The sequence below is a fragment of the Oreochromis aureus genome, linkage group 17, assembly GCF_013358895.1.
Source record: "Oreochromis aureus strain Israel breed Guangdong linkage group 17, ZZ_aureus, whole genome shotgun sequence".
NCBI classification, from domain to species: Eukaryota; Metazoa; Chordata; class Actinopteri; order Cichliformes; family Cichlidae; genus Oreochromis; species Oreochromis aureus.
In genome coordinates, this window is record NC_052958.1 from 14,787,928 (window position 1) to 14,810,682 (window position 22,755).

At 44.1% G+C, this 22,755-nt stretch overlaps 1 protein-coding gene across 6 annotated transcripts in view; it reads right to left on the bottom strand.

Moving 5' to 3' along the window:
• Positions 1-2,347: 2,347 nt before the first annotated feature.
• kmt2e (lysine (K)-specific methyltransferase 2E) overlaps positions 2,348-22,755 on the bottom strand; it is a 28,852-nt gene continuing 8,444 nt past the window's right edge. For 3 of the 6 annotated variants that reach the window (XM_039601007.1, XM_031758165.2, XM_039601006.1), the window contains 24 exons: positions 21,711-21,895; positions 17,021-17,132; positions 15,840-16,069; positions 15,526-15,665; positions 14,831-15,012; positions 14,692-14,730; positions 14,394-14,594; positions 14,088-14,218; positions 13,774-13,891; positions 13,547-13,656; positions 13,163-13,415; positions 12,202-12,300; positions 10,086-10,157; positions 9,365-9,550; positions 8,834-9,160; positions 8,436-8,735; positions 7,618-7,768; positions 7,225-7,451; positions 7,077-7,133; positions 6,276-6,809; positions 5,719-5,972; positions 5,509-5,588; positions 4,775-4,854; positions 2,348-4,612 (listed from right to left, as the gene is read on the bottom strand). In XM_039601007.1, coding sequence (XP_039456941.1) covers positions 3,569-4,612; positions 4,775-4,854; positions 5,509-5,588; positions 5,719-5,972; positions 6,276-6,809; positions 7,077-7,133; positions 7,225-7,451; positions 7,618-7,768; positions 8,436-8,735; positions 8,834-9,160; positions 9,365-9,550; positions 10,086-10,157; positions 12,202-12,300; positions 13,163-13,415; positions 13,547-13,656; positions 13,774-13,891; positions 14,088-14,218; positions 14,394-14,594; positions 14,692-14,730; positions 14,831-15,012; positions 15,526-15,665; positions 15,840-16,069; positions 17,021-17,132; positions 21,711-21,781 — 4,998 coding nt within the window. In that variant the 5' untranslated portion in view covers positions 21,782-21,895 and the 3' untranslated portion in view covers positions 2,348-3,568. The remainder of the gene's footprint in view (positions 4,613-4,774; positions 4,855-5,508; positions 5,589-5,718; positions 5,973-6,275; positions 6,810-7,076; positions 7,134-7,224; positions 7,452-7,617; positions 7,769-8,435; positions 8,736-8,833; positions 9,161-9,364; positions 9,551-10,085; positions 10,158-12,201; positions 12,301-13,162; positions 13,416-13,546; positions 13,657-13,773; positions 13,892-14,087; positions 14,219-14,393; positions 14,595-14,691; positions 14,731-14,830; positions 15,013-15,525; positions 15,666-15,839; positions 16,070-17,020; positions 17,133-21,710; positions 21,896-22,755) is intronic. The other 3 variants (XM_039601008.1, XM_031758173.2, XM_031758180.2) reach the window with 3 other exon arrangements.

Here is a 22,755-nt window from a genome sequence, read left to right on the forward strand (position 1 = left end):
TTTGGCATGCACACCAGCTACTTGATTAAAATCAAGACATGTGCAAGGCCATCTGCTCACATGAATCCTAACAGCCTTCAGGGGGCTGTACACCTCTTAGAGGGAAGATTAGTCTCTTTGTTAGAGGAAGTTATGAGTCATTATTGGCTATTTTGTTTCAACCAGAGACTAAAGCCTAATCACTATAGTGCCTCATGAGGCCGTAATGCTCGTTATACACTCAAGGCAAAATTGGATGGATGGATGAATATAGACGGTGTTGCTATTATTGGAACCGCTACAAGGGCAGGACAAGGGCAGGATGACTTCAGAGTAAAGCCACACTGTGCCCTAAATCAGAAGGGTCCATCCTCTATATGGTGACCTTTTTCATGACATCTCAGCTCCACGTGATCTCACTTGGGTCAGTTTCTCTTATTCTTAACTTTACTTTGAGCTCAATAAACATTTACTCTCTGGAGGACAAAGCCATCCCCACACGCTAACATTAGGTGTGTAAAGAAATGATCGTTAGACCTTCCTCAAGGGAGTGCCTTTCCTTATTTTTGGTCATATATATATGTGCTGGAGGCTTTAGGCTGCTATAAATGTTCAGTATCAGACATTTTTTCCACTCTTTGACAAATGTCATTATTGCCAATAAGGCCATCTACTCCTGATCCACACCTTTTATTTGCAAGTGGCAGCCAATCAAAAGAAAGTTAGCTTACAGGGAGAGGAGGGGTGATGCAACAACACCCACTACAAGAAAAATAAGGATTAATTTGAAGTGTGAATGATGCACAGCTACTCTAAAAAGGCTCTTCCACACCGGATGTGTGATATTTCATGCATTAGACATATTTTTGGATTCTACTTTGGACCTACTCTTAATGCAGCTGTACAGACTGTGTTATGTTGCTGGATGAATTTGAAGCCAATTGGACCACTGCATTTGGCAACAAGTGCACACTTAGATGAAAAGGTGCATCAGTACTGAATATACAATGATCTGGAAATAGTAAAATACCATCATTTAAACTCAGACACACAGCTAGACGCTGCTCCGGGTCAACTGGAGTTGGTGGTTCCAGCTCTGCCTACATGAGTTCAGACTACCCCACTGACATGCTGAAATATGTATGAAAGCGGTCGTGATTCAGCTTCACCTACTGGATCAAATCATGAAATTCTCCCTGCTGCTGCCGCCTTCTCCTGAGATGAAGGATAAACCCAAAATCTTAGTGTCTTAATTTTTTCTTGCTTAGAAACATCAGGACCAGCTAATAATGGCTTGATGTTGACTTGCCCACCCCCACTGCATTTCTATACTTATTATACAAGTTTGGATCTTTGTGTCACTGCTCTGTGTATAATGACCTTAAAGATGAGGGTTTTAAACCTAAACCCCATATGAAATGTTAAGCACGATGGTTGTTGTCAGTGGTACTGGTACAGTTGACAACACTGCCAATACAGATGCACCTGTGGTATGAATTTGAAAAGAATTACATTGCCACATTTGAATGATCTCAGTCACAAGATTTTCAGAAAACCTGACTTTTGACCTTGAGGTCAAGGTCACCAGGAATCAAACTTATCTGAGAGTTTTGTTGGCTGCACCTATTGCATGATTTTGAAAATCCTACTTCGCTTTATTCTTATTTTCACAAACTTGGACGTCCATGACAACAATACCCCATCCGCCTTTTACACCAGAGAGGTATAAAGGAGGACTACCCCCAATTTTATTAACTTCACCTTTGTCTTTGCTCTGTTTTAGCTCCACATTTTGAGGCCTTTACATCAAACACGTTGCCAAAAAAAAAACAAAGTCCACTTTAAGCACTAAATAACATCTTCAAATTTGCCTTTTGTCTAACTAGCAGTTAAATACCTACAGATATCAATTTTACAATGATATGAATAAAAAAAAAAGTTTTCTATTAATTCTGTTCCACCTCTGATTTTCACTTCTAACATTGTTCCTTTTTCTATGCTGCAGAAAAAGGATGTACCCTCAACATATCTATACAATTAAACAACTTGCCAAAGATTATTATTTAAATTTAATTTACAAGGAAACTCATTTTGGGGAAAATAATGGCACACAGTTAACCCCAATCAAGTTTTATTCCTATAACTATAGTCCAACTTTAAAGATTTCCTAGTACGTTCCAATGTTTAACTAGTAACAGTGTTTGGATATTGATTATAAATGTGCTGTAGGTAGGTGGACAGTATTACTACCTCTCAGTTTTCTGCTGTCCTTGGATGATTTCAGTCTCAGCGGATATTTGTCAAAGCAGGTGGCAGCAAAGACGACAGCACAAATGTTCCCCCCAGACAAATGTCACGACAAGTAGTGTAAAACTGTCATTACAGTGATTTATTATAATGAACCATGAAAATAGCCAACCAGTGCAGTGTCTGTGAGTCTCTCCCCTCCACACAAACATACACTCACACACACAAATGATTTAAAAAAAAGTTGAATAGTCGAGGTGGGAGGGTGGAGGGGGTTAAAATAAAATAAAAATAATGCTACAGTCACAGAAACATTCAGCTTTGCCAAGAAGAGCGTTTGTATTTACAACAATATTTAAAAAAAACAAAAACAAAACAAAACAAAACAAACAAAAAAAAAAACAGTATGGGAGCAAATTGTACAAGCATAGAAAAAAAAAAAGCGAATATTTACAACCTGTTCTTGGTGAAAGCTGGAGTAACCACCTATACATTAAATTACATTTTCTACAAATAACCATTGATATTCAAAAATAAACCGCTAACACCCTACCTGTGGGCCAGACCACCCAGCCTACCTCAGAAGACACTCGTTTTTACATGAAATCTCACGCACGCTTCGCTTATCTAAGCAGCCACACACACTGAAACACACTCACACACACAAACGAGTGCGGCCTCCTGTGGCAGTGAGGCAGGTTTCCCCGAAACTGGTCTTTTTTTTTTCTTTTTTTTCTTCTGAATCTGCAGCGGTGAACAGATATTTGTTGTCAGACAGAGGAATAAAAAAAATAATTGTCTTTTTTTCTTCTTCTCTATACAAAAAGAGCTTTCTCTGCGCTATAATGAACCACTAGATTAAAACAAATAAATGGTGTATAGAGATGACAACAGATGAGTGAGAGGAGGAAGTAACATGTGTAACTGACAAAGGGGAAAGGAAGAGGAAGGATATAGGCTGGAATGTCCATTGATAAACAAAGTGCCTTACAACGGGAGTCCAAACAAGACACAGAACAAAGATCCTTCCTCTCCATCACAGGAAGGGTATTATAAAAACAAACATGGAGGCCAGAGAGAAAAGGGCTATGAGCACCGGGGAGAATCGTCTATCTTTATTTTTATAGTCTGTCTTGAAGATTTATTTCACTGTCCATTTTTTGTTAAAATTTTCTGTCTTTTTTTTGTTTTTCTTAAAAAGTACCCTTTTATCCCACAATCAGCTGTTTTTCCACTGGCCATGTGTACAGGTACATAGAAAACATATCTACAGCGTATGGTACATGCCCCCTCACGATGAGTTCTCAGGGGCTGCCAGACACCGGCGGCACGAAGGGGAGGGTCAGTGCCACCCTGTGCTCAGGTACCCCGAGCTGTGGAAGGGGGTTGAGGATGCAGGAGCTCCACGAGTCCCAGAAGGCATCTGGGAGGCAGCGGCCTGAGACTGGCCTTGTTGAGTCTGTTGGGGAGGAGGTGGGGGAGGTGGAGGCAGTCCAGTCTGCTGAAGGGGTGGGGGGTAGGAGGATGGGGGTACTGAAGAGTTCGCTGCAGCACCAGGGTGCATCAGTGCTGGCTGAAACCCCCCTAAGTTCTGATAGTGGTGGGATTGCATTGGGGTGTTGGTAGAGGGGGCTGGAGGAGGCGGAGGAGGTGGTGGCGGAGGGGTAAGTGACAACAGGGTGCCTCCTGAAGGAGGCGGCTGCTGCTGTTGGGAGGTCTGACCCTGTGGGGGAGGAGGGGGAGGAGGTGCAGTTGTCATCATAAGCTGATGTTGCTGGATGGGAGGTGGCTGCAGGTTGACGTGTAGCAGGGTGGGGCCAGGCATCGGGTGTGGAGGCGGAGGAGGTGGCGGCGGAGGAGCAGCTGAGCTCTGATAGTGCACGCTGTGGGGAAGAGTCTGCATCAGGGGCTGTGAGCCTGGAGGATAGGGCGGCGTGACAGAGGGTTTAAACCCAGGGAAAGGTCCGGCAGGTGAGGGGCTCTGGCTTGGAAAATAGGCTGTGGAAACAGGCGGTGCTGGCGGTGGAGGGGGTGGTGGCGGTGGAGTGTTCTGTGTATTATACTGTGGGAAAGCACTGGGCCCAGTCTGAGTCTGGGGCTGTGGTTGGTTCTGAGTTTGGGCAGAGAACAGCGCCCTCTGGCTGCGATAGGGCGAACCCTGAGCCTGAGGCTTTGGAGAGTGGAGGAGGGATGATCCAGGGTAGTGGACTGGTGAGGAGGGTAACGGAGTGGGGTGCAGCTTTGTCGGTGTTAGCGGGGCCGATTTGGGTCCTGTCGGCTTGCTTGTCGGCTGGCTGGTCAGATTTGGCGTCCGAGGTTGGCCATCGCCATCTTCCTCCTTCGATCGCCGACCAGAAGGTTGGACAAGAGGGCCAGGAGAACAGGGCTGCAGAGGAGACAGACAAAAGTAAGCTGAGATGAGTCAAATTAATCAATTAAATTTTGTTTAACAGCAAACATGACTAAAATTAATTAAATTTAATAAAATAAATCATAATAAAAATAAACTGGCAATAAAACTGGTGATGATAGCCTGACGTCAACTCACTGTGTGGGTCGGGGTCTTCTGGACACTCGGAGATGCACACTCCCTCATCGAAGGCGTATCTCCACCTTCTGTCTCACCATCTAAAAAATACAAAACAGATCATCATTTAAAAAAAACAAACATGACAAATGTAAACAGCTCTGATGGAGACAGATCTGGTTGTATGACCTTTCATGCATGGTTTAAAATGCTTGCAACACATTGATAGTAAAAAGCAAAAACAGATACAAACAATACAAACACGTTTAACCACAAGCCACTCAAACCACACTTAAACATTCAAATCCAACAAAGAATGGCACACAGTTCTTTAGTCAAATCCAGATTGTTTAATTCAGGTTATGAGAAAACAAATTACTTTATTATTCCAGGATTTCCTGCACACGGTTCAAACCAGCTGCCTTCATATTGCAAAAAGAATTCCAACTTCTCCCTTCCAACTCATGTTACTCTCACAAAGAAACAAAGCACTCACCACCATTTCACTCACAAAGTTAAAAAAAAAGGAAATAGGGTAACTACACTGTTCATGTACTACAGCAGCGCACCTCTCAAACTGCTACAGGTATTTTGGGTGCTGGTTCCTTGAAAAATGTCAGTAAACATGATCAACTACCATTACGAAAGGCTTAAGGGCACTTCTTTACATGCACGAGGACTTTCTGCCCATGGCAGGCTGTAACATATAGGGCTTGCTTCTCCATCCTCACACCATACGATTTCCATTTTCTTACCTGTATCTTTATCTTTGCTGAGCAGCAGAGCTCGGTGGTAGCTGCGCTCTCGGGCCTGCTCTACAGAAGTCGACGATGTCCTGAAGTGAAACATCAATAAGAAGACTTTATGTACTAAGGTTTGCTACCATGAATGCAGAGCTTTTTTTTTTTTTTTTCCTGTTTATACATTTATCTGTAGTTATCATTTCAACACATTAAAGCACACACCACTGTCCTTCTCCTCCCTCCTTCTCTTCGGTGGACTCTGCCTCCTCGTTTGTCTGTGGCTCTCTTAAAGCTGCGGTGGTGTTCGAGAGAGCCGTGGAAGCAGGAGGTAGAGGAGGCTCGCTGGTGGTCTCTAGAGAGACAGAGAAGGCGTCCACAGCTAGAGGCGGCACAGTGGAAACGGGAGAGCTGCACTCGGTCTTGGAGCCGCTGCGACGGGCTTCGCGCTGACGCTTACGGTATTCTAGAAGGGAAACCTGGGAAGAAGCAGAACCACAAAAAACATTAAGTCAAACCAGTAGAGGGCAGCATTTGAAGAATAATAATTCAACCTTTGGAAGCATCAATACTTCTGGAGTCCCGCTGCAAACCTCATTTGTTCACAATGTATTGGTACTCTCTCTGCATATTATATAAGTAACTAATTATTTTTTCAGACTGTTAACTAATTAACTGTTTGGTTAAAATGTCTGGGGGCAAAATGCATTTACAATCTCATTAAGGGCCATCTAGTGTTTTCAGATTGCTTCTTTTCCATCTCTACAGGTCAGTAATCTCACCTTTTTCTTCTGTGGGGGGTTCTGTGCCGAGCCTCCTCCGTCGCCAGCGCTGTCCCCATTCAGCGAGCGTGAGAAGCTGAGAGAACTTCCCTCCTCAGAGCCGGGGTGAAAGAGCTGCCCTTGGCCTTCGCTAAACGAGGGCTGAGAGCCAACCAGTGACCCCGTTCCTGCTGAGGGTCCTGCTGCAGCCTCGGGTCTGAAGGGGGCTGCCAGAGGCTCCAGAGTGTGGGAGGGGGTGAGGTCCCTTAAGTTTGAGTTGACTGGAGAGAAGTTCAGGCCAGCTGGTCCAGTCGGGCCCCTCTCTGGGCTTTTTATCCAGCCAGAATAAGAGGAAGCACATGTTTCTGTAGACAAGGGAGCCTCACTGGTGCCTTCTACACCCCCACTATCAGGCCTGTCCTCTCCACAGTCCACCGACTCAGCAGGTGGAGGCTGTGGGCTCTCTGGAACTGACACCTTGGCTTCTGACGGGAGTCCATCTGAACTAGGAACCCTGATGCAGGGAGAGGACGCCAACGAAGGAGGACGATCGGCCTGCGTGAGAAGCAAGGGGTGAATACACAACATGAACACTGATGAGGCATAACACTAAGAACATGTCTGCTTAACAGACTTAAATTTGCATTATGTTTTGGATTACTGGTTGATGTTTGGATGTAGCTGCACATTTTTATTACGGGTTTATTATAGAAAACTATTACAGCAATACCACCACATTTTCAAACAGTATAGTACTGGAACTGACGGAGACTGATGGTTTAAGTCATTTCCAAATTAAATATATTAGAGGTATGATCTCACCTCCTGCACACAAGGTTTCCGGTTGACCTCTGGTGAGTTCTCCCCTGAAGATTCATTCTGTGTAACAGCAAACACACTTAGCCACTTTTTCTTCCTCATGTAAACAAACATGTAACGTTCACAGGCTTATGCATAAACACAGCTTTACCTCCTGAGGGGCATTAAGCGTTTGCGTCGGGGTGCTGGGCAAGGGCTCCGTGCTTGGCTCCTCTGTTCGGGGACGTGGAGGGGTGGCCATTAAGGCTGGTGCCAGCGTCGTCTCCGACTGTTCTGTCCGGGTGGGTGTGGCACAAGGGGAACCGTAGGGCGTTGAGCTCTCAGACATACAGGCGTCCAAAGGACTCAACCGTCGCTTTTTCAAAGGAGTGGGCAACTCTGCAAGATGTCAAACACAGTGTGGCATCTATGATTTAAAGTTGGCTTGATTATTTCCTGTTATTAAGACTGGTTTCTTTTACTATCATTGAATAAATACACAATTTTCTTTGTTATGTTTGTAGTTTAAGTGGCATTAGATGGATCAGTTCGAACCCAGACTTACCTGGTAGCGAGCAGATGCCATTATAGGGTAGGGGGCTGTCTGAGTCTCCGTTAATGGAGGGGCTGAGAGGGCCTTCACCGGGCATGAGAAGACTTGGCCGTCTGCCTGGGCTGGTGGAGCCTTCCTCCTCTAGAGCTTGCTTCAACCATCGCTGTAAAAACAGAGCCGTTATAACAAAGAGAAAGAGTCCACAGGAGACATTCACAACAGTTTCAAACATGTGGTGGCAGGTATATCTACTTAATATTGTAATAAAAATATAGAAACTAACCTAAATGGTCATGGTATTAATCAAGTTACAGAGATGCTGTGTAAAAGGAGAGAAGCAGCTTCTAATCTCAAGCTTAACCCCCCCCAAAAAAAACAACAACTTTAAATAAAAAAAAATTCAAAATAAAGTCCTCACCCTCTCCCTATTCATTTAGACAGGGGCAAAATTAAGTACCTAGGTTTTAACAAGATAGCTACTGAATGATAAATTCTGCTTCTAGAAGCACTTTAGTAAAGGAGAATATAAATTCAGCAACTTATTATAGGAAGCTTCTAAATAAAGCAGCTAAACAGTGACAGTCCTGTCCCTCGATAATATTCTGGGAGACTTCAAATGAGTTCATCTCACTGGAAACTTTTTGATGCATTCATGGAGACGAAGTTAACAAAGAATGGAAGAAATTCAAAGGCTGTGGCATTTTGGGAAAACTTAGTAATTTCCTATGTAAACAAAGATCTACTTTCCAAATCTAGCTGTTTAAGTTTTTTTTTTTTTCCCATGAGCATCAAAGAAATGCAGGATTGCTTTAAAAAGCAGAAGTCTGTACCTTCTTGCAGGACCCAGTGGTTGGTGGCATTTCGGGTAGTTCTCGGGAACGCCGTCTCCCGGTGGGGACCCCGGGAGATGTGGGGCTGCGGTTTGCCAAGAACGGGGACAAAAAGCGGACATAGTGTTTGGGCGTGCTGTAGACCTGCTGGGAGCAGGCCAGGCCTGGCAGGGCGTTGAGCTGCGTGGCCAGCACTTCAGGGTCACTGCTTATTCTCAGCGGCCTTTCTGGGACTGGTTCTGGTGTTCGTACAGCACCACGGTCCTGCTGTTTCTCACCTACCCACTCATTCACAAAGTGCTGTGGAAAAGAGTTTGAGAAGAATTCTAAAGGGTTCCTGAACATTTTTAAAAAGCCAGGAATATGTTTCATATGCAGAATTAAACATGTGCCTGTACCTTTTTTGTTTTGAAATTCTTGCTCCCTGTTCGGTTTCTGTCAGGTGCAGGTGAGCTGCTGTGCGGAGGACTGGTGTCGGGTGCTTGTGTGGAGATGGCCTCCGGCTCTGGCACAGTGGGCGTTTCTCCTTCAGGGGCTTCATTGGTCACAGGCTCCACAGACTCAGCTGGAGAGCTGGGAGGCAGGTCAGAACAAGTGCTGATGGTGCGAGCTCGTCGCCGCTGTTGCCCAATGTGAGTGCGGTTTCTTGAGAAACTTTTCCTGTTCCTCGTGCCTTTAACCTTGGCTGGCTTTAGACCTGGTTCCTCTTTTACTTCCAGGAGTGGCTATAAAAAAAAAAAAAAAAACCACCACATTTGAGAGTTCAATAACATCACATTTGAATACATAAATCTCTGAAAAATCTGACAATAGCTCACTCCAAACAAAAACACACATTTTATTTTTGATAGTACAGCTCAGAAGAAGCATTTCTGCCAACATCAATTAAAATATAAATAAAAGTTGTTTTTTTTAATCTGTGCTCTGACCTGCATGACAGCTGGCGAATCTGCCGTCTCTGGTGTGGCTGGAGGCTCCTCCTTAATGTCACTGCGGCCCCCAACCTCGGACTTTATGCTGCCGATTCTCTCCAGCGCCTGCTCCCGTCGTTTCTCTCTCTTCTCCATTCGGGCAAAGGCTTGCAGGATGGCCTCCATCTTCCTCTCCTCTCGTGTCTGCAGAGGGTTAGATGTGGGGCATGGAGGAGGGGCGAGGGAGAGGAAGAGAGTGCGCACAGATTAGTTCATGGAGTACTACTCCCATGTAAAGCCCCAGAGGTAGCGGTGCAACGGGTTAATGTGTGCTACACAGCGAAAAGCATTTCTATCTGAGTGCAGAGTGCCATATGCAGAGCCAAGTGGAAAAAAAATGTCCCTTCACTTTCACAATAAGAGTAAACAAAAGAGGAGATTGGAGTGAGAGAAAAATGTAGGAGAACAAGGTGTTTTAATTTAGCTTGTATGCAAATAAATTTCCCCAGCTCCTTATAAAGAAACCATAGCTACCTCCACCAAAAACAAAGCACTCCATCATTAGTAAAAACACACCTTTGAAGAAAAGAAAAACAAAACAAAAAAAACTTTCTTTTTTTTGCCTGCATAGGCTAAAGTTTGCTGTAAAGACAGGACTGTTAGTACGCTTTTAACTCAGTCAGGCACCACTACGAGGTTGGTAGATGGGTGGGGTTGGCCATGTATGGGTCAAGTTTACCTCCTTGATTTTCAGCCCCCTCCAGCACGAAGCCGCCCCGACAGGTAGATGGGACTGCTCCGCTGGGTTGGCCTGAATGTTTAATAAAGAAACAGCCCAGTTTAGAAGAGACATGTCCCACCTAAACAAGGCTTCACTAACAATGGACATGACTGGACTAAAGGATCTCTAATCATCTGGTGAAATTTCAGGCGCTAAGGTTACTGGGTAATATGCAATAACACTATGCAGGATATTTACAACTATAGAGCATCTTCAGGAATGCACTAACAATACCAGGATGTAATGGCCCTTTTCACAGCAGTGAGAAAAACATTGGTGCCACTCCAAACCCATAGTCTAAGATCTCAAGGTCATGCAATTCCACTTGTGGCCTTTTTGGAGCTTTGGCTTCCAAAGACAAGTTGTTGACAAGTATTCAAAAATTTAGGAACAACCTCTCATAGCGGGACTCCTGCTGTAAACCAACATCGTCACAGAATTTCCTAAGAACTAAGCTTTACAGAAAAACACTACATTAAAAAGGCACAGGTCTCTTAATTCCTTCTACCAAAAGCTGGGCATTCACTACAATCACTGACCAGCAGCTTATTACACTCATCTCACAAAGAGAGTCACAGCACATCATTTGACATATTCTTAAAATCTTGATCTTTAAAAGGGGATTTATGGTCCTGCTTATCTGATTGAGAATTACTGAACTTCAACCACGTGTTTGCATGCAGCCCTACAAAAAGCAAACAGTAGCACCAATGGCAAAGATGCTGTATGTAGGCAGAATATTGATCGGTTGAAGTTTGGCTCGAATAGTAAGGGAAACAATAGCGGAGTTCCCCACAAGGAGGAAGAACAAACTGCGGCGGCAGTAAAGGGTTGTTTTTAAATGTTCATTTTCTTTGTATATTCCAACTTCTATCACAGAGGCTAAGCTAAAGGAGCCCTAACACAAATATAAAGAAAAGGGGAGCTCATATTAGCAATGATTTCGCATTTTGACTCTTCCCACAGGCGACAGAACACTAAGTGTAAAGTGTTAGAATACATAAAATGTCTACAGAGCTGGGGTAGTAGGAGGACAAAACATAAACCCAGGATGCCCTTTCAACCAATAGAACTTTCAGTAAGAGCTTAAGCAGGCAAGATATTTCTCTACCATGCAGCACCTCCACCACACAGATTTAAAAAAGTCCACACACACCTACTACGCTTGTGATCGTCAGTGTGTAAATGTACGCTTCTTTGCTCAAGCAGGGTGCCCCTCTCATGCCATGTTGCATAGAAGGCAGCTTATTGGATCTCCCGGAGTCAATAAGGCCCTGGCAACAGGGATCTACCCTCTGCAGTCACTCCCTCCATCTATCCATCCATCCATCCATCCATCCATCTCTCTGGCCGATTATCAGAACTGTACCTTAGCCAAAGATGAGTCAGCGCTTTACACCTTGGGTCTACCGTGTGAAACGGAGCTGACTGCAGGGTAATTTCCTGTGTGTGTGTGTGTGTGTGTGTTTGATCCCATCTCTCGGGGACATAGGACCATTTGGCAGAGAGAGTGGTTGAACCGGTAACAGGCCATTTCAATTTCATGGCTACAATGAAGGTGAGAAGAGAGCTCTACTCAAACTGTAACACACACTGGGGGATAGTTTCAATGTGCATAAAGAGACAATACACTGGCAAGGTTGTCAACAGGCATGTGGCACTGCAGGCCTGTTCATGTTCTCACATGGTGAAGGGGCAAAAAAAGAAAAAACAGGCAACAAATGAGGAAAATAAACGTAATGACAGACAAGCACAAAGCCTCAGCGCCGTGAGAAAAGGGGAAAAGTCGAAGCAGAAGGAGGGAAAGCACAGCGGGTTTGAACAAAACAGCAACAGAGGCACCGATAATAGTGGGAGTGCACTAGCAGTAGATGAATGGTGAAGGAGGAGGCTGGTTTTATGGAGGAGAGGTAGAAGACAGCTGCTCCTATCCAAGCCCTTAGCAGACAAATAGTTAAGTCCACACCCAGAGCAACAGGGGACAGTTTTATTTTTATTTTTGCTCTTTCTGCTGGGTGGTAGCACGGCAGCGGGGGAGGGGGGTAAGCTGTAGCCCCTAGCTCGGCACACTTACCATCTTCCTCCTCCTCTCTGCAATCTGCTCCTCTGACTCCATCTCTACTTCATTGCTAACGGAGGTTTTGTCTTCTAGATCCTCAAATAACTCAGGATCCTGTAAGAGGAGGGGAGAGCGGGGTATGGCGCTTTATCATGGCTGATCATTCAGTCTGGCTACAGACTAGAAGGAGACAGGTAATAGTGGAGGAGAGGGGAGGTGAGGGAGAGGCTAAGGAAGAACTTTTTAAAGATACCATTAGATAGGTGGTCGGTCTGTGCACATTACACAACTGCTAAGTGGCCTTCTTGAAAGTTATGACTTTATTAGCAACCCCTTATTAAATTAATGGTGTAGCAGCTTGAATACTGTCATGTCCATTGGGTATCATCATAGGGCCGTGATATTAAAACCTCCTATGTCTTACTGGGACAGGTCTACTCATGTTTCTGCATTTCTGAAAGCCTGAGGCAGTTCTTTCTAATTCAAATGGGACCGATTTCTAAACCAAATTTTCAAGTCACAAATAAGATTTCCCTGAATCATGAACTCTAAAATAATTTCCACAACCGATAACAAATGAGACTTTTGTTACCGTCGGCGCCTCTGATTGTGTTACTACTGCACATCTCTGCCAGACCAGTGGCACAAAAGTGCAGTAAGATCTGGACTATATAAAAAAATAAAAGTAAAAATAAAAAGTAGCTGGGAGGGGACAAAAGTGGATGCATAACAGGGATGATGGGAGAGGAAAAAAAAAAAAACAAAAAAAAGGGAGGGAACTAAACAGGATGTACAATAACAAAGAGTGACTAACAATGGAAAACATGCACAGACCAAACTAAACCACATGCATGGACTATAAGGGTGAGTGCATTTTAACAGAAAATAAATCTAAATTAAGAAGTTGAAGAAGTGTTAAAAAGGGTGATTGACACCAGGCGTATTTTGTGCACCGTACATTAAAATGTAATCTTGCCTGGTTGTTTGAGATGGAGAGGCGGAGAGGAGAGAGTTTTCTCTGTTTGCTGTCGCCTATGTTCTTGCCCTTCCCCTCGCCGTCCAAACCCACGTTCTGGTTCTGGGCCTGGTCGTCCCTTGCCAACTCCTTGTCCTTCCGATTCCCTCTGCGTCTGCCTGCAGAACCCAGGTTCTCTGTGGGCTCTAGGTTGTGCTTGAGCACCGGGCACTCCTGGTTCCCCTTCACACAGGCACAGTCCACCTTGTATTTACTACAAAAACAAATAAACAAAAAAACCCAAAACAAACAAACAAACAAACAAACAAACAAAACAGGAGAAATTTAGTGAAACGATGTTGTCTTGCTAGAAAGTAATTGGCAGTTTTACTCCTTGACACTTACCAGCTGCCATAGTCAAAATCAAAACCAATTGTGATCTCTGTGCCCTTGGATATCGGCCGCAATGAGTAGATGTATAAATGTAACATGCCGTCCTCAATGACATGACGCACCTGAGGGACGTTCAGAAGAGTATTAGTAAAAAATAATGCGCTTGCAACTATGGATAAGAGTTTTGGTTAATTAAGTGAAAAGAAGCAAGTTATTAAGCACTTTTGAATGTTACATACTTCAGCATTGGGAGTGCAAGAGCGGCGAATGAAACGTGCTTCGTTTCCGAAGCTGCGAGCGTCTACACACATCTCCAGTCCATCAAATTTTGAATAAAATAGCACAAAAGGGTATGGCCTGAGGAGAAAAGCAAGGTCAGGGGATGAGTGGGATCAATGCACATAAAACACCTCAATTTAACATCTTAAATCATCTGCCATTACATTAAGAGTTAATTTATTTGGCCTGCACTAAAAACGAAGTTGCACTCAATTTAGATTGAAACACAAATCCAAGAGGGAAAATCCTTTTGACTCGTGACCAGCTTCCTAACCTCTTGAAGAAGTATCCGTTGGCCTCAAACTGCTGTCGAAGCATGAACTTGCCCCTGTACTCAATGATGAGGGAGTCTGGGGCCAAGTCTCGCACCGCCTTGAGGATCTTCTTGTTCTTCTGAACTTGACTCTGGGAGACACAAACCGCCTGACATAAGCAAACATCGTGGACAGGCTCTGATTGCATTACATGTGAACCCCGAGAGGGAAAGCTAGTGTTGCAGGCTGCTAAAGACAAGCAATGTGTTTGGGTGTTATCATATTTGTGTTACCAGTGGAGATTGACTCAGTGTGTATATATGTACCTCTACAGGGGGTTTGAAAGAGGCTGGGTGCGTGTTGTATGCCAGACTCTTGCCGTCGTCTTGTTCTTTAACACGCAACAGGACCTGAACATCCTCAGTGTACTGATTACTGCTGGCCTCCTCGTAACGCTCCATCCACGTTTTGATCTTGTTCTCCCACAGAGACGGGTGCTCTGTTGGCTCCTGTTCGGGAGCTGCACCCTGAGAAAAACAGTACAAATGTGAATCACAGCTCAGATTTAAAAGGAGCATTCTGGATTCTAGAGATGGTGGACGTGAGAGTGTTCTGTAAGTTTACCTTTACTCTAGAGGATTTTCTGGACCCCTCTCGGAAGGCCTGTTAGGTAATTAAATAAATTAAAAGTTTGAGGTTAATCGGCGTTCCAAACAGGTGTTTGTAAAGTATTAATTTTGTAAGTGAATGAGTAAACGTTGACCTTTTTAGCTCGAGCAGAGGACGCTGGAGGCTCTTTTTCACCACTCTTTTTGCGCTTTTTATCAGATTGCTTATTGCCAAGGCGTCCAGTGGTGAGGGTGATGGTGGTAGGCGTGTGCTGGAAGGTGGAGTAGAGCTCTAGCGGAACCTCATCTCCACTCTCTGTAGCACTGGTGTCCCCGTCTGAATGAGCAAGCGAATTATTAGGAGTCAGGCAGGGAACAAAGAAAGTGACACACACAAAGATATAAAAAGCTACACCTGCTTCGGGCAAAACAAAAGCTAATCGTGTCATACTAATGGAAGACAAGGCTTGCTACATCAAACTAAATTGCAGTTTTCTGCTTGACCTGCAGGTGTCAGTACATCCTGCTCTCAGGCAGAATTATATCTGGCTGTCCTGCAGGGGGAGGAGGCTGCACCCTGACACAGCTTACAACCTGCTTTACTCAGTAATGAGCTGGCCATTTACTGCAGCAAGGAAGCCAGTAAAAGCAGAACTGAAACATCTATCTGTGGGTTCTTGCTTCTAACGCCTCATAGCTCAGCTCTCAAAATAATCTAGTTTCTCTAGGTTTTCTTTTTGTGAATTACTGCAACTTTATTGAGATTTTTCTCAACAGAAATAAAAAAAAAAAAAAAAAAAGTACAAGGGTAAAGGGAAATGTTGAGAGCTTCATAAATGTGTTCCCTTACCAGATAAAGACTCTCTTTTCCGGGTCTGCAGCAGGACGGCCCTCTCTCTATCGAGATGTCGAGGTTGGCAGCGTTCACACAGGTAGGTCTCAGGAATGTTCTGTCTGTCAATGCCCATGCAGTCTATGTGCTGCCAGGCACTAAAGGGAAACGTTAAGAAGGGGTTCTAATAAACCTTTAAGCCACATTTTTGTTCCCATTAACCACATGAAGTCACAAAAAACTGATCTAGTGAACACAAAACAAAAACAGGCAGCTAGATGAAAGAGGCCTGAGTCACTACTAGTCAAAGCTTGTGACTACTTGTGTCTCACCTGCACTTGTCACAACAGATCATGTAGCCATCGTCATGGGTGAAGCCACAGATGCAACGGGTGATGTCAGCCCCGTAGCTGCCATCCTCTGAGGTGCTGAGTGTGGTGCCCCTAGACGCTTCGTCCTGGCCCCCTGGAACAAACAGCCCCCCCTCTCCTTGTCGGATCAACATGGAGGGGGGTGGGGAGGCTGGCGGTGTAGGTGGGGGCCGCGCCCCATAGTTGTGGTCCTGAGAGAACAATTGAAAATGTACTAGTCATGTGATGTATGTAAACGTTTCTTATCAAAATAGTTTAGTTTACAAAACAATGTTGCCACAATGGGCATGCACTATCACATGGAAATCATGGAGAGAGGTGCGATAAATAGTTGGCAACAGAAAATTACCTCTACAACCAGCACCCTGCTTAGCAAATTAAATGTTTAGTCTTTTTTTAGGCCAAGATGTGTTAGCAACAGGTTTAGTAAGGTCCAAAGCAAAGGTTTTACAGCCCCGACTTAGTTTTTTCACAGTTTCCATTTTATAGTTCTATGTACTATTTTAAATATCCTAAGAAGATTAAGAATGTCAGTTAACCAATAGCAAATCAGTTTCACTCAATGACTGAAAAAGACAGGTTTCATGGCAAGGTTGTGTGTTATAATTGCATTTTCCCTCTAATATCCAAACACCCTGCCATGCCCTCCTTCCTCTGATGCCTCATGTCAAAGTAGACAAGGAAGCAGCCAACATTGGTCTGTTTTCTGGGTTTCTTAAATCCTCGGGACAGGCTTGTTGTGCTGCCTTTAAACCCAAACATTGCTGCATCAGTGATCTAACATGACCACCTTTCTTTAGTCTGCTTTTATCTTGGCAGCTGCTGCCATTATTTGTGTTTGTTTGACTGACAATGATTTTTTTTTTAAAGACGCGTTTATACTCATTAATGCTTGTGTTGTATAAGAAACAGCACGAAAGCATGTACTGAAAGCAATATTATCCTCGTAAATCAATCAATAAATCAGTAAAATTTATTCACTGTAAGTCTCCAGCTCAAGGTTTGCAGGTTATCTGTAGAAGTTTGAGGAAGGTGAGGAAAGGTGTGTGTGTGTGTGTGTGTGTGTGTGTGTGTGTGTGTGTGTGTGTGTGTGTGTGTGTGTGTGTGTGTGTGTGTGTGTGTGTGTGTGTGTGTGTACTTACAGCATAAGGCAGGCCTATGTAACTGTGGGAATGGTGCGAACTGCTACTGTAAATCTGGTGTGGGTAGCTTGACTTTTCCACCACCACAGGGCTGGCCTCCACCGACTCTGGTCTTTAAGACAGAAACAAACAAAAACTCTGTGTTAAGAGCTGAAAAGCAAAGTAACTCAAGGACAGTTTCCTTACAACAGTCTTAAGGATGTGTCTGCATCTGGGTAGCTACTGGTGGTGACACAGAGGTTACAGCTGCCAGAGGAAGTCCACTAAAAAATATACCACCACAGTGTCTGCTATAATGTCACCTTATCCGGGCTCCTCAGGCCCGAGACCCACACATAACTGACGTTTTTAATCCCTGAACCCACATCTGCAAGTCAGACAATCATCAGAAAACACATGCTATCCGTCACTCACACAAAACACACACTTGCACAAGTTCGTTCCTACCAAACCAGTCGATCCACTTTTCTGCCACGTTCAGTGGTGAAGAGAGAGAGCCTGTTTGACCGTTTAGGACCAACCCACCCTTATTATGACATGATTAATCTGTTCTTCAGTTGCTCTGTGGAAGAGGGAAGTGGAACTGGCAAAACGGATGACATGAGACAAGACGGTCCAGTATGAAAGAGGGGAAAAGAAAAGAAAAAAAAAGAGAGGGAAGAAGAATAGGAAGAGAGAAATACGAGTGCAACATACTGGATAAACAAGATGCATTTGAGATACGAACTGTTTAAGCTATGGTGCCGCAGCTATTTGTTTCAGCTCGATATCCACATGAGTGAATGGTTCCGTCATGTGAAAACACATTTGATTCAACTCTTCCCAGAGCAAGGTGTAGAAAACTGCTCAAAGGTCATAAAGACATAAAAGGTTTTTTTTACCCTGCTCTCTCCAAGCTACAAAAATATCTAGGCAAAATACAATAAAGACGCTCACTAAGCATAAAGAACTGCCTCATATGGAGCTATTTTAGCAGCAAAGACAATGAGCACCCTGACCAGGCCATGTGAGACTGACTCTATAACCACGTTATTTTGAAGCTCGCACTCAGGTTAAAAAGCACACCAGAAAGAGCCAAGGCAATTAGGAGATACAGTGAATAATTATGTAGCTTGAACAAGTACTTAAAAACACCCCTTAAAAGTTCCCTTTAAACAGCGAGTCCCAAGGCAAGCTGGTGATACGGTACCTGTGGGAGCCCTTCTCAGCCCTATTGCTCCTTTTGCATGCCGAAAGAGCACTGTGCAGCACTTCCTGTGTGTACTGCCACTCAACTATTCACTGTCAAAGCGAAAACGTAAAGTGCATGCTTGAAGTACGGAGGCGGGTCCAGCGTAAGAGGGGTGTGTATGCGTACACAACAGATTAACTGCCACACAGATTAAGTTTGCAGAAACACAGAACGTCTATACCTGGGTGCAGTTGGTTCACAAACTTTCTTCCATCAATGATTAACCAGATCAAAGTCTACACTTTATAATAAAGAGATGTGGGTGTGTATCACTCAGAGGCGGAAAGAAGGAATTTTTTTTATTATTTTTTTTTGTTAAACAGGTTGAAGAGAGACAGGTGTTGCAAATTAGTCTGGGAGGAAAAAACAAAAAAAAAAATCAAGATAATGACAAACAAGGCAAACAAGTGAGCGAGCCTGTTCTGTGGGAAGGAAGTAAGCATGTTTGTGTGCGTGCGCGTATTTGTTTCTGTATGCGCATAACTGGTGGGTTTGTATTATTCATACATTTACTCTTGAACAAAACTGAAAGCAAGTAGGGAATACCTTTTGGACTTTTCAGTTTTTATTTCTTAAAAATGGGTTATGTCATGAGAATTAGAACTGTTAATTTCATCCAGGACAGAGGGCTGAATTATGGTAAGTTTGAAAGCCTTCTTCCTGACCAAAACCATCTCCCATGGCATGTCGTACAGTTTGAAGAGAGACAGGTAATAGATAAATTACCTGTCAAAATAAGTAATAGATAAGCCATTAAATAAGAGAAAAAGGGTGTTCAATTAAGTAACAGAAAAGTACCTGGTTTTTAGATTTTCCATTATATGTTCTTCTCTGTAATGTGGAAAACTGATTTGTCATTTATCTTAAGTCACCTTGGGTTTTTCCATTCAGGTGTTTAACTGGATAATTTATTAAATATATGAATCTAATTCTGCAAACTAAACGAAATTAAAATCTTTAATGCTTTTTTTTTTTTAAACCAATAGGCTTTTATGTAGCCTGCAAACAAAAACAAGTTTGACACTGCTGGATTACAGGCACTGTGTGCATATATGCAGTGGGAGGACTGCAGATATACAGTCCAATAATCAGTGACTGCCTGCCTGCGCACAAGAACAGATGTGAAAGAGGGTGGAATGAGGAGAGAATTTTTGTGACAAAGTTTAACTTAAAGGTGGCAGTTAGCAATTTTCTAGTTATACCTAAAAGAACGCCACAGTGTAAAATAAATAAATAAACAAACACATAAATAAATAAATAAATAAATAAATAAAAGCATGGAGAGACAATATCATTTAGAAGGTGAACATCTGGTGCGAGACTGTGAAGAGGCAGAGTGGACAAGCAGAGTGAACAGGAGAGAGCTCAACAGCAGGGAGAGGAAAGAGAGCAGCCCCCGAAACGCCACCGGCAACGCCTTCACTCCTAAAGAGCTCCTGCTTGCTACCATGGCAACACTACGTATTCTGTCAGCAGCGTGTATGCGTGCGCTGGGCTCTGTGTGTGTCACCGTGGACACACACACACACACACACACTGCATTGGCCAACAGCTGGTGACACTGCTGCAGATTTGAGGGAGGACGTGGAAAAGACGTGATGCCGTTTCTCGGGCGACTAGCAGAGGCTGAATATAAAATAAGGAACGCAGCCCAAGTCGTTCTAGAAGTCTTGCCGCTTGGCAGCCATCTTGAAACACATCTGGGCACTTACTTGGGTGGTCATTTCAAGGCATGATTTAGAGCAATTCTGATTTTGGTTACACCAATTATCTCACTGATTTAAATTTAGGAATTTGTGAGGTAAAGATTTGAGAAGCCTTGGCAAAAATAATGCTACTGCTCACTCGATCTGATATAAAGTATGACCTGAGGTAGGTTAAAATAAATCAAAAGGGTTTAAATTCTTTAATAGCCATTAGGGGGCGACTCCTGTGGTTGCATAAAGACTTGTAGTTGCAGTAAGCACTCTGTGCCCTCAGTAAACACTTTCCTAACCAGTTTATGGGCTCAGTTGCAAGTTTCAGGTCACACTGAAGTGAATAGGAAAGGAGGATTATCCAGACGACGCTCTTTGGCTAATTAACTGTCGGTCACAAGTCATTAGGCCAATAAGAGTGTGGTTTCGTAGTTGGAGCCACCCCTCTCATCACGTCTGGCAAAAACACTCAGCTCGAGGTTTCAGAAACCAGTGTTTGACATCATCAGCATCCATCTTATGTCAAACATGTTCCTGACATCTCTACAGAGCAGTGTGAGCCCAACTATGCTGTGCCTCTGGTCCAGACAGGACCTGCACAGCAGCAGGTGGAAGCCCCTTTCAAGCTTGTTATCAGCCTTTGAATAAATCTGCAGCAGGCTGTCGGACACAGAGCACTGACGGACAAAGAACAAGGGAGAGAGTCAAGGCGAGGGGCTTACTCGTAGCCCCGGTGACAGCAGCACTCAGGGGGGTGGGGGGTAGCTGGCTGGTGGTGGGGGAGAGACGCCGTATCTATGCAAGGACCACCTGTCACTCAGGGCAGTGACCATGGTAACAGGCCCTGCGCAGTGCAGAGAGGAAAGAGGAAGGGAGGGGAGTGAGGGGTAAAAACCATGGCAACAAATGCTGTCTGGGTAACAGCTCTGATGAAGGCGGCGGCGGTAGCAGCAGGGAGGGGAGGGCTCTCCCTTGTTTTTAAAGAGACAGGATCCCCTGCATAAGCAGATGACGTGTGTTATTCTTTAGTCGTACGCGAACCTCTTGCTTCATTTATTTGACCACAAAACGCCACGGCAGTGTCCTTGACAAGACTATAAGGAAACAGAGAGGAGGGGCGATAGGAAGCTTGTTGCCATGGCTCCATGCACCATTTCTGCTTCACTGACTGAATGCAGTGCACACATGTGCAAACATCAAGCTTACAGCATTAGACAAGGATCAGGGAAAGGAGGAGAAAAAAAATATCATACTTGGTGCCTCTGTATACTTCACACAGGCAGCTTTATAAACAGAATGCACACATACAGTGCAGATTCACATGGTAGATGTAGTTAACTGCTCAACAATGTGAACATCTACAGGAATCAATGACAACACTGAACAGTCCATTAGAGCGCACACTAGAGGGGCCCTGCTTCCTGCAAATTCCTTTCCCATTAACAGTAGCTTTGTAAATATACGAGAAGCGAGCTGTCTGGAAAGAAAGAGCGGACAAGGAAAAAAAAAAAAAATGTTACAGCAGCTTCAGTTATTACGGAGGGCATGTTGGGGCCCCTGAAAAGGAGAAGGCGACAGACGTGCTCAAATAAAACTATGTACGACACAGAGGAGGGGTGTGAGATGTGAGATGAAAGAAAGGAGAGCAAAACTGAGAGTGACATTTTGGTGATACAACACAACGAAAGATGGTACACAACCGTGAATAAGAGGAAGTGAGGGGGCATAAAAATCTGCACAGTAGAGGCCTGGTGTTACTCACTCTGAGCCAGCAGCCATGTCCAGGTATGAGGTGTCTGCAGTGTCCACCCCTACTGGAATGACTATGCTCATGACGTTCTCTGCTGATCAGTTCTTGTCCTACTGAGTCCAGAGAAAGGGAGTCCAAAACACTGAGGCATGCCAGCCACAGCACTCATTGCAGACATCTAAGTGCATCCACAAGGCCTGAATATAGAAGGGTACAAAAAAAAAAAAAAAAAAAGACAATTTATTAGTAAAGTGAAGGTGAGTTTAAACACAGGAAAACTGCATGATCTAGCAAACCTGAAATCACAATTCATAGTGAAAATGGGGTATTTCCAACACATGTAAATGTATGATTCACGCTTTCAGATCAGCAACGTTTTTCACAGGGAAGTGTTTGCCAGGAATTTCCCCCCTGACAGGGCTACCGAGCTCAGGTTAGTGACTGATGAAAAGCGAGAGGGGAACGTTTCTGTAAGGTGAAGCCTGAGCCACCACCGACTGCTGCTGCTGAGTGAACTGCGCTAAAGCGACCTCTGCACACTCTCCGCCAGGCATGCAGGAAAGGGCTGCACTGCAAGAAACCTCCCACAAAGGGGAGCAAGAGAACACATAGCAGTCGACCGCCATGAAAGGAGGGAGAAAAAAGCAACATAAAGGCCATTCCCCCCCACCCCCTTTTGACTGAATAGGAGTGCTCTGTTTTAAATAAATCTAAAAACTGTACTGTACTGTATTTATACGTCCACACACCTACACAGTAGGAAAGTTTAGGTTATACTCTTCTAACATGAAGAGTTGAGAATCAATAATTTAACTGTTAGGTGTCAGGCAGGTGTATGTAGTGCAGGAGACTGGCTGGACTAAGGATTTTTCTGGAAATAGCGTATATGGGAATATTAAGATCCATTTGTATGGAATCCAGACGGGAGCATGTGTGTCAGTGTGGCTGCCCCTGTTACAGAGCCCTGTTGATAAGCGGGATTAGTGGGAGGGACAGATGCTGAGACAAAATAGGCTGGAGGTCACACCTTCAGCCTGCTTATGCACTCTGGGGCCCA